At 38.4% G+C, this 12164-nt stretch overlaps 1 protein-coding gene across 1 annotated transcript in view; it reads left to right on the forward strand.

Annotated features, from left to right (window-relative positions):
• Nucleotides 1-12164, forward strand: part of PCCA (propionyl-CoA carboxylase subunit alpha) — a 292472-nt gene that overhangs the window by 218475 nt on the left and 61833 nt on the right. Inside the window, exon 20 of the mRNA XM_055702705.1 lies at nt 708-806. Coding sequence (XP_055558680.1) covers nt 708-806 — 99 coding nt within the window. The remainder of the gene's footprint in view (nt 1-707; nt 807-12164) is intronic.

Here is a 12164-nt window from a genome sequence, read left to right on the forward strand (position 1 = left end):
AGAAGAATGACAGAAGTGTCATTACAGCTACTCTGATCTATACTTTCTTAAGAACTCAGAATTTTTGCTCTTCACCTAGAAACATTTTTGTATAAACATCATGGGATGATTTTTTTTGAAAAAAATCTTTCTTGGATAAACATTGGCATTCAAGTCAGAAATTGTATTCCTCTGATCAGCCGTATATTGGAAGAAAACATGACAGAATTTGTGAAGTTTTTCTGGACTTTGAGGCAAAACACTGAAGAATTTATTACTGCCTCATATTAATTAAGATAACAATGCAAAACCCCTTCATTAGAAGCATAGGAAAAGTTCTTCCTTGGTCCTTGGAGAGAATATTATATGCAAGCCCTGTTGTGTGGGTTGCAAGGTGTCACTGGAATTTATATGCATTACTTGTCTAATTGCAGTAAATGTAGCATGTCCAGATAGGTTTAAAAGTTGGATGGCTGTTTGTTACTTGCTGGAAATCACTTGAAACCTTGCTACTCAGAGGCAGCTGTTCACAGGTCCTTCACCTCTCCCCAGAGATAGCTGGAAGACTCTGTTGTTGGACCCTGTCTTTTATGGCAGAAGCAGTAAACATGACAGGTTGTTTGGGAGCCATCTGTTTTAAAATGGTTGCTGCTTTGTATGCAGTAATGAACTTGAGATCAGTTTTCTGTCTGTCTTCATAGTAACAGCCTTGTTTGGTGTCACAACAGGTGGAAGTTGATGGGATGAAACTAAATGTGACCAGCGAGTGGAACCTGGCTTCACCCTTGTTGTCTGTCACCATTGATGGCACTCAGAGGACTATACAGGTAAACTCACTGGTGCTTCGTTTGTGGAGCTGAGATTACCAGAAGCCTTTGGGTATATAAATAATACAGATACATGGCGTCTGAACTTGCTGCATCATAAAACCTATGTGACGATGTGCGAATAGTATAATCTTTCTTCTTTGAATGCATCCAGCACTTGCTTCAGTAGAGTGAACTTGTCTCAAAGTTACTTATCTAGGGTTTTGAATATCTTTCTTTTAAAGAGAAGTTGCTTATTTTAGACAGAAACTTACCCCGCTTTCTGGGATCTCTTTTTTTAATGGCTGTGAGGAGATAGAGTTTCTTAATCACTTAAGAAATAAAAAATGGCTTACTGTAAAAGACCCCAAACAGTCTACAACAAAACCCAAACAAACAAAAACCAACCAAAACCCACATGGGGTCCTGCAGTAAAATTATTCTCTTCCTTGTGTTTGGATCCTGTGTTTTTTCCGCTTTTGGGCCTTTGCAGCTTGAAAGTCACAGGACAGTGAACCTCCCATGTAACACTTTTTAAATATACTTTTATGAAAAATTATTAGTTCCATGATTTGAGAAGAAAAATGTAGAAAATGTCCTAAACTTGTGTGGCTCTAAGAAAAGAAGACTAAAAAGATTAATGTAGTTGTATGTTCTTTCCTTCTGACTGCTAAGGTGTTTGAAACCAGCTCCAATCAATCAGGTGTGCCTTTAACTACCTTGTAAATTTTCTGAAGGTAATGCCAGTCAGGATCTATATATTTGCTGAAAAATCATTTATTTTTAAACATCCATTGATCCTAGTAATAGTGAAAGGCAGGGTGAAAAGAAACAAAAAATAATCAAAACTTCTGGAGTTACTGAAAGTGTTTTCCTACATAAAACATTATCTATCTCCTATACATTTATCAGTGATACAGTGATAAAATTTCTGACAATTTACAGTGAAATATGTGAATCTATTTTTTCATTTTCACTCCCAGTAAATTACCTAACTGGAAATACTATTTTTGCTTTGAAGTTAAAAGATTGCAACTTTAAGATAAAAAATACTGTCTCTTTCAAGGTTAGTGTTGACTAAGAGTGAAATTTTCATTACGTGCCCTAGTAAATTCTGGGCTTAAGTTTTCTAGATTTCTTGGAAGGCTAATGCCAGCTTCAGGACTTGTGTATATCTTAAAATAATTTTCTATTTTAAAGTTTGTTTTTATATTTTAATACTGGTCCATTTTGGTACTGTTTTATAAAGTACATTCCTAATTTTGAATAGGAAACAATACTGATGTATGAATATATAAAATCCATTTAGGAGAAAAGCATTCTATTTAGAATGGATAACTATTCAGAAGGCCTCGTTGCAAACTAGTAACTGTATGGATGGATACAGATCTCAGAGTATAACTTAACAGTAGTAAGATCATTTAACTAAAAGTGCAATATTTGAGCTGGCACATAAAATTAGTTTCAAAATTAATGATTGTGATCTGAGCATGCTTTCTTCTAGGAGCTGAGCCAGCAATAGTTACTTGCACTCCCTGAGTATGACCAGACTGTATGAAATACTGCAGGGCTAGCCACAGCAATGAGCTGCCTGCGTGGCATCTATCTAACAGAATGTGGAATAAGCACGTATGTTGTTTCTTTCTCAGATTTTATCCATAAGTCTTTACTTTTAGCAAAGAAACTCAGCTTAAAAGTTATTAATCTTTTAGTGTATAGATGTAAATTTATGGGAACCTTAAACTTGATCTCTGATATCCGCTCACTGGAATCTAAATTGGTTTTTTGGTTATATATTTCTGTAGACTTGCCCCACTGCAAGAACCAAATTAGACAAGTGTATTCCTGTAGGTCAATTTGTCTCCAAAAGCAATTGACCCCTGAGTCTTGAAGTATCTTCTTTCAGCAAGACTCAGCCCTAGAGCCATTTAAGCAACAAATATGGATGAATTGAATAATTCCAGCTGTGCTTTATTAATTTTCAGCCAATCTAGTTTCTCTTCATAGTTGGTTTCATTCTTCTAAATTTGCTCAACCAAATACAGTCTTTGTGAACATTATATTTCTTTGAAGGTTTGATTTATGCACCTTCAGCTCGATCTTGCAGTCTGGCCCCAATCCAGCAAAGCACTTAAGCATAGAAGCAGGAAATAAATAATTTTAAAATGTTTTGGCTTAAAATACATTTATGTAAATTATAGTCTAGACATTCAAATTGTTGCATATCTGTCGCACATTTAAAAATAAGTAATTAAGCATTCTCCTATATTTCCACTCCTCTGCTAAAGGCTCAACGTGTATTAGAGCAAAGCAGAGCACCAGCCCTGCCACAGAGTTAAGAAGGGCCTATGAGTTTAAAAAACAGGTTTTCTAGGACTATTTCTAGAGTACGGGACCTGGGAATACATCTGACCACCTGAGGAGAGGTATGTGCCCTGGTCACAGTCTGTCTAGGGCATATCAGGGCACAGCTAGGATGTGTGGCAGCCCCCTCCCTCCCGCTTTTGTTTCCTTGGCAAGGAAGCCCATCTGTGTGCAGCAGATGGGCGCTGCGGAGTGCCTGGCCAGGTCCCCAGATGATAGAGAGACCAGAACCCTGGGGTATACTGCAGGTCCGCACCGCCGCAGCACGGGGGCTCTGAAATCTCTGTGCTGTGCAAGGTGATGAAGTGATGAAAACTTGGGATCATATGAGCAAGAGACTTCTGAGATACAGTCTCCAGGGATGAGGGTGTGGGCAGACCCCATAGCATTTCTTGAAGTACACAGATTTCGTCACGGGTTGTTGTTTGTAGTAGTTTTGGCTAATCCCAGTTTCTCAGCATTTTCTCCACTTGTAACTAGATGCTGCCTATCATTTGGGGAAGCTGAATTCAATGCAGTGAAGCGTAGGATTTTGTTCACCAAGCACATTGATTTTTGTGTGCAGAAATATGTTGCCAAAATGGTTTTCCCTACCTGCTTCCAAAGACGTTAGTGGCTCAGAATCTGACTTATACCTAACTACTGTGAATTTGGGCTCTGCCTTGGCTGAAAATCAGAGAAGTAACTATAGGTATTTGGTTACAATATGTCTTCCTGAGGATTCAGATTTGAAGGGATTAGCTGTTAATAATTGAAAACACATTTAAAATACGTTTATATATAAAACATTATTTGAGTATGGTACAGCCTTTCTGGCCATATTTATAGTAAAAATAAACAAATAAATGAGGTGCTTAATGATTCTTGTGAAGAGTGACTGGAAAAGAGGAGGCTGATTGAGTTGCAGAAAAGAGCCATAAGAACTCCAGTGGAAACTGGGAGGGGGAATGGTAGTTCAGAATGGTATCCTGGAAAGTAACAACAGCTGGGGGAAAGGCAGCAGGCATATTTTAGGCCAATGAGGGCATTTTTATCCCTCTGTCTCTGCTCCCATATACAAGTAAGCTGGATTTCAGTGAGCCTGTGCCTGCAGAACTCATCATCTATGACCTCTTCTCTCGCCCTGTGCATATAAACTGGGGAACAGGTGGAAGGAGAGAAGAGAGGAATAAGCTGCCTTTTCCGTAGGGCTGAACATCATCTTCTATTCCCTTATGTAAATCAGAATCTAAGGGGACCTCAGGATAGATTGATGAATCCACGAAGTCCAGCAGAAGGACTTGAACCTAACTGCAAGTCTGTCCTTACTACAGTCAGGTTCTGAGTAGGTACCCGCTACTGGGACGCTGTGCAGGAAGATCAGATATCTGCAGAGACATAAGGTTGCCCAAGGGAAAAAAAAAAAAAAAAAAAGCATGTAGGAGATCCTCAAACTCTCTTTGCTTTGGCACTACTTGTGTTTGGGCAAGTTCTCTACAACCACACCACCGACCATTCAAATTCTGAGGCTGCTCCACAGCAACACCACACAGACAAATTTTACAACTCCATAGTGCTCTTAAATGCTCCGCTTTCATTGATCCCATCATCAAACACTCAATCCATCCTTACATACCATTTACTTGCAGACAGTTCCCTATAGCAAAAGGATCCAAAGCCAGAATCATAGAATGATTTAGGTGGAATTATTTGTTACCATCTTTTGCCAACGCTTTTGTACCTCTTTCTCATATCATATATACCCAGCCTTTCCACTGACATATTGTCAGCCCACGCTGGTCTCACAGTGCTGCTAGCTTGCTGTAAGGAAACCTTCCACGCTCTGAAGATAGCATAGACATTCTGCCTGGAGCCTGGAAAACTCTTTGTGGGTTTTGGCAGCTTCAGCAAAGCAATTTTACGGTGGCATTGGTGATGCCTTCTCTTTGTATTTCCTGACTTTCAGAGGATTGATCTGTGGTGAACTGAAGCTCTGTAGGACATAGAACTCAATTGGACAAGGTCCTGAGCAGCTCAATATTACTTTGACATTAGCTTTGCTTTGAACAGTGATTATGGCTACTTGATTTCCAGAGGTCCCTTCCAGCCCAACTGTTCTGTGACTGCTGGACATCCCAAACTCTGCAGTAAAAAAAGTCTTTATCGGTCACAACAATATGTAATTTAAGAGAGTAATGGAATTACTAAACAAAATCATGCTCCTGTAAAGCTGACATCTACTGTGTCAAGCTTCAAGGTTTTTTGTGAACAAAATAGATGAAAATTCATCAGTGGAATTTTTTCTGCTTACAGTGTTACAGGGATTTCAGTGATGGCATCACTTTTTTTTTTCCATTTATTTATTGCATCAACAATTGCAGCAGGAGGAATATATTCTACATCCTGCAATATGACAAATTTAAGTGCTTCTCTGATACAATATTTCTTTTGATTATTATTTTGGTTGTTTCATAAAATGAAAATGTTGTAGGTTATGAAGCCTTTGTTCCTGGGAAATGTCTGACAGAACAAAGCCTATGGCCAAGTATTCATTTCCTTCAACTCTGTGGAGACTTTTTTTCACACACACATGTAATTTTTTAAGAAAAATTAGCTATATTTATTTATTTATTTATTTTTGCTGTTTTGAGAACTCGGGTGTAATCTGTGATAATGATACATTGTATAGGTTTCAGGTCTAAAGTACCATTACTTCATCACACTCATTTTCTTAAACCCTGAAAATTATTTTGGGGAGCTTTAGTGAGCAAATATACGTGAAGACTGCTTGACAGTCCATTCTTTAGCACTGTGCAATTACTGCACACACTCTGCTGTTGTCATTTACCCGTGATTTCAGGATTATTTTTGCTAGGTTGTTTCTAGAAGAGGGGCACACAATGATTTGCAAATAGGGCAGGCATTTGGGTATACTACATCTGAATAGCTAGCTATACTGTTGGGTAAAGAAAAGCCGGAGTGTAAGATTCCTGGTGTCCATATTGATTAATTGGTAGCTTACTCCCTGGCTTTGTTTCAGCCTGTTCCAGTTATGGCTGACCTAGAAAAATCTGGTACAGGTTTATGCCATGCTGTATAGACCTAAGCAGTGGGACTGAGGTAGTTATTGCCATTTGGCTTTGGCATCAGTCCGTGGCCCGTCTTTACTTAGCAGTACAGAAACACAGGCTGCTCATGTTTTCTTTTTTGCTCATCCAGCCACAGTCATCTGAGAAAATGGACTTTGGCCTTGAAACTCCAAAAATGATCAGTGGATATGATACAGAGAAATTGCTCTTTATCACCTCAGTTGACACTCAGCATTTGAGACAAGTGCAAACAAGCTCTCAAATATCCATGTACAAGACAAATACAAAAGCCTGTGGCACATGTAGTATGCCTTGCTGTGTTTACAGCTTTTAAAATTATTTGGAAAGTATTAATATGTTTCGGTCAGGGCACTGTTATTGCTGTTACTTCTTTCCCTGCAGTTGCACAAAGCGAATGATGGATTTTGGCAAGTTGGTTATTGCAGCCTTAGTATTGCCCAATAATTGCTATGGCAGTGTCCTTCAGCTTCATTTGAATTCCTCTTAGTCCCTGTGTTGGAAGAGACAAGCAGTTCATGTCTACACACTGTGTCCATGCTGCTTGTATCCTCATCCTCACTCAGTTACCGCTTTTCAGTGCTGCAGAGTTGTTCCTTGCAGGGTGTCTTTACGTCTTCCTCTCTGAACATCTCCCATTTCTGTTATCTCCTTTCTGAGCTGTGGGGACCAGAACTGTGCTCAGTGTTAAGAGTACAGACAAAACCTAGATTTCTACCATAACTTCATAGTGTTCGCTGTTTATCTGTTCTCATTACTAATTTCTAATACTTATTTCCTCTGTTTTAACCAAAACCAAGCACAGAGCTGATGTTCATATTGAATTATTACTTCTGGCTGGTAACGGCTGGGGTGGGCATCATGCATCAGCCAGCATGCATGATTCAGTGCGTATCTCCTAGGTGTACTTGGAAAGACCTGGGTGATCTGCTTTAGCTAATTATTAGATAATTCAACTTGTTGAGTTTGTGAAAGTTCCTGTACAAGAAAACTAGTAATTGTACCACTTAGGTTTCATCGTTTGATCATGGGTGACTTAAGGTAGGACTGCGACTTCCTTTATTTCCCAAAGTTGTAGGGAGAGGGAAGCTGTGTAAAAACTGGCCCTTTTGGTGCTGCTTGCTGTAATTGCCAATGATGCATATTAAAACAAATACTACTTTCATGGATTCACCATCATGGGTGTTTGCCAAAATTGTTAAACTTACTGCTTTTTAAAATGAACCCTGAATATACTTGTAGCCTATACAACAGCAGTATGGCCAGTCCCTGAGTCATGAAACCTTCAAAATTATTGGCTATCCTTTACTGTCATACCAGAGTATTTCTATTAATGTCTACTTTAAATAGGAAGTACCTGAATCTCATGGGCAGTCTGCAGATGTGTGCGAAATCGTTTTAATTGAAGGCTGACTCCACACCGTTGTCCATGGTTCAAATGGAGAATGTGTGAAGGGAAGGGGAAAATTAAAGGAAATAAAAGATCATAAAATTACAGAGCACTGCTTTTTTTTTTTTTTCTTCCTTAATTAAGCAGCAGAAGCAGAAAGCACATACTACCACCCCTGTCAATTCTTTCATGAAAATGAAATATTTTTTTTTTCATCCAGGAAGGAAATGAGTGATCAGCTGCTATGCCAAATCAGCCCCTCTGGAATTTATTGTCTACTTTTCAGAGAGGTCTTCCACAATAAAGCTCTATCTACAAATGACAAACTTCTCCCTTTCTTTAACCTTATGGGATTAGTTATATCCTGCGTTGTTCAAGGGGTTAATCAAATAATGTTAGTTGTCACAGTATCTCATGCCATATTTTTTTCCAAAGGGGCTATAAATTTTAATGACAGACAATATTCAGGATGAATAACTATAAGGGTTCTGTATGTGTCCAAAGACCAAAGCATTGTATTCAGTTGTTGACAGACATGGTAGTTTTATGATATCTAAGCCTTGAAAGACAAGGAATAGTTCTCTTGAACGCGGTAACACATTCAGAGAGCAAAGAGGAAGGAAGAGGAGGGGCATCAAAGAGCGAGAAAGGGCTGTGGATCCTGCAAAGGCTCTGTCTCAGGGCAGTCACAAACGTTACCAGATCTGGAATCACATGGCAGTGTATTGCCTGCACACTGTCCCCCTGTAAGAGCAAAATGTATTACGGTATGTCAAAACAAGGGTGAATTTTCTAAAAGTTTTAGTAATTTTGTGATTTTAATATAAGAACAGCCAAAATTTAGAAGTTCACAGGGAGATCTAAATTCTTTATTATTGTAAGTAATTGTAAATAGCTGGAAATGTTGGGCTGAAGTAAACGTCCTTTAGATTCATTCTTTACCAACACCAAATAAACAGTCTTTCCTGTGGGTTGGTTTTTTGGGTGGTGTTTTTGTTTTGTTTGTTTGTTTTAAAGCTTCTCATACACGGCTTTGTAACAGCTACCTGCCTCAGAGGGTTAAAGGAGCACATGGACATGCTTGGAAGGTGCTCTATGTATATGTAATAGCAATACTGCAGTAGTATTAATATTAAATGTTTGCATGTCTAAAGCTTGGCAAAAAGAAGCAACAAGTGACATTAACTTTGGGTATCACCTAAAGAAATATTGGGAAGGATCTGTGTTTCCATTATTCTGTTATTGGGAGAGCAGAAATTCCTAAGCCATCTACTGAAATTGAATCCCGGGCATTAAGAGAATGGTTCTTTTAAAAGTAATAATGTGGTGCCTCAGCCCCTTAGAAACTGCACCTGCACCATTATCTGTGTGGATTGATGCCCTGTAAGCCATTCACACTGTGTTTAACATCTGTATTTGTACTGTTTGGGAATGGATACCATTTAGTCCCTGGAAAGGGACTGATGCAGCTTGCAACAGGTGCTCGGGAGGCCGGTTCCTCAGCATCCTGGCAGCATTCCTTTTAAAGGGAAAGACTGCTTCATGCAGTCCCATTTACATCAGGCTTGGACATCTTTCACATGTCAAAATGCTTCATACACAGCAGGGCTTGATCATCTCCTTTGCCGCTGGGTGGATTGCTGTCCTTGGACCTGGAAACCTAAGAACCTGGAAAATGTAGACATGAGGAAGAACAGCGAACTGAGGCTTCATTTACTATAAAGCGCGATCTAAAACTTACAATGGCTAAGGGTAGAGCACCATACAAAATCGGACTGAGTTTCCATCTGTAGTTTATTGCGCTAAGGAGAGGAAACGATGGCACCACCAGTGGAGAATGCTAAACTGTGACAAAAGCAGAGTGAACCCCTAAGTGGAAAGGCTTGTGAGGCAGCAGCAGTCTGACAATATAGTGTGGTGCAGACAGTCTCTGATATGTGAGAAAGCTCGATCACATTGCGAGTCTGGGATTACGTCCCTAGTCTGGGTTTTTGCATAGTGGAGAGGGAGGGCTGAAATGAAGTTCTGCTTTCTGCAAAGGTTCTAGGAGGAGAAGGAAAAGGAGACTGATAAAGCCAAACCAATCCTCATATTTTGACAAGAAGATGACTTCATGGTTTCACAGCTACTTCTGCAGTTTTCTTCTCCTCTCTGACCCAACCATGGGACTCCAAAGATGGAAGTGACATGGGTGGGTGATGGAACTTTCCAGATGTCCAACCTACTTCATGTACACAAAATCTTACAGATGAGGTACTAGCAGATGAATCTGCTATACCTTTACAAGTTAAGTCACTGTGGTCTTTTCCCCTGACTTGCCCTATCGTAAGAGTAATTTGTTTTTTAATTAGATCTGTCTGGGGATGATTCTGGCCTGTATTTTGCTAGGTTGGATTTTCAGGAATTTATAAATATTGGCCCCAAAGTGGATAGTGTTCTGTTTGAAGTTTGTGGCATAAGATGTTTAGAATTTCTGGTAGCGACCAGTTGAAATGAAGTTATAGGAGTTGCAAGAACTGCATTCTGAAAAACAGCACCATGCTGGGAAACTGCAGTGTTTCACTCAAAATTTTGTCTGTATAGGTTTTCTGACCTTTTTTTTTGTTTGTTTTGTTGTTCTGTATAGTCTGATACTTGTTGTCTGACTGTTAATGCAGTCATGCCATGGCTTGAAAAAGTTGCAAAAAACATTTGCCAAATGACAACCTGTACATTTTCTGTAACAAATGGTCTCCAGCTTTACTTTCAACAAATAAAGGCGTTATGTAGTAGTTGAAGATAAATATGATTTCCTTTGCCAGTTTGTATTCATTTTGACTTGACACATTACCTTTTTTATTTGTAAGCAAAGCAAAAAAATTGCTTTTGGTCTGTTGGAGTCTCTTTGTTTTGGTGTCACTCCCTCCCTGCAGCTGCTCCCCTCCAGTAGCTTGGGGAGCCCAAGATACCAGAAGATTTGTGGAAAATACTCTGAGATCTTGTTGTTGTCTAATAATGTTGGTTTAGAATCTCTTTCAGTAATATATATTTTATGTTTGGCTGAGCTGCTTTATCCTTGTTCATGTAAGGGTTGTTATCGTTTTTATCTGCAAGTGCTCATCCACTGCAAGCTTAATGCAAAGCTGATTGTAACCCTACTGCATCTTACGATGAATAGATCTTTGATACTCAACTAAGTGGAAATAATTTTCTATGGCAAAGCAGAAGAATTTAAAGTCATATCACACTAACCTCTGGTAATTTACTGGGATTTGCAGATTAAAACAGTTATTTGTGAAATGACTGTGGTATAGCATGTGCTTAAGATAGAGGAGGAAAACCGAACGCATTTTGTATGATTGTATACACGTCTATTTTTATATGTGTGCATAAGCATTTTGTTTGTATATACATAGCATATGCAGTATAGCATACTGTAACCTGTGTGTGTAAAAATACATATAATATTTATGTAACACTCACACCCATTTGACAGCTTTGAGACTGCAGATGGATTTTTTAAGTTGTGATATTTTTCCCCCCAAATTGATTTAGCTTGTTACTTTCTCATAAGGAAAAAAATTATACTTTTAACTAATATTACACTAATTAAGTTACTCTGAAGCTGTGTCAGTTGAATCAACCAGAAGAGCATCGGTTATATCTAAGATGACATAATTGATGCCAACAATGTAATTTTACTGTTCTGGCAGGTAAACATACAGTGATGTTTTGTCTTTGTTTAAATGGTAGACTTCCCTTGCTTTTTGGTGTAAACCTCCTAGTAAATAATTTGCAATTTATTAGGACAACAATGACTGCATATAATTAGCTATTCTCTTTTGTTACCTCTATATTTGATTATTTTCCTGCTATCACATGCAATATGAAACCATCTATTATGAGGTATAGAATATGTAAATATCTAACTTTACAAGAGAAACTGGAGACTGGTCCTTTTTCTAAAGAGGTGGAAAATAAAAGAATAATTGTTAACCATGTCCTTTCATTTTCTTGAAAACATCAATTACATTTACAAATCCCAGAAACACAAGCCCACCAGTGGAACAGAAATAACTCCTTTCAATATGCTTCAAAAAATCTAATCACATCTAACAGCTGAAATTTATTTACAACTGTAATTTGAAACATTAATTATGATAATGTGCTGATTCTTTTGTAACATGGTTCTCAAAAGCCTGGCAGTTCTCTTTTTGGTCTTGATGTAACATATGTTTTGTGACTTGGAGAATTTCTCTACCTTTCTTTCTTGGTTGGTTTTTTTTTTGTTTTTTTTTTTTTTTTTTAAATATACCCAGAAGGGAAATTTATTTTCTATTTGTTAACTGTTTTCCTCACCTTCCCCGTTATTATTCCCACACCCCCGACCCTTACTGACTGTTAATTCAAGAGATTGATTTTAGTGCTTATACTGATTCTTAATGCTATGAACAACTGAATGTAATGCTTTGTATTTTGGACACAGCAAACAGTAGCAGTGAGGATTTACTATACTGTGGTACCAGTGTACTTCAACAGCGTCAGAACAGGAAAAAGGCT

Source organism: Falco cherrug, chromosome 2 (genome assembly GCF_023634085.1).
Source record: "Falco cherrug isolate bFalChe1 chromosome 2, bFalChe1.pri, whole genome shotgun sequence".
NCBI classification, from domain to species: domain Eukaryota; kingdom Metazoa; phylum Chordata; class Aves; order Falconiformes; family Falconidae; genus Falco; species Falco cherrug.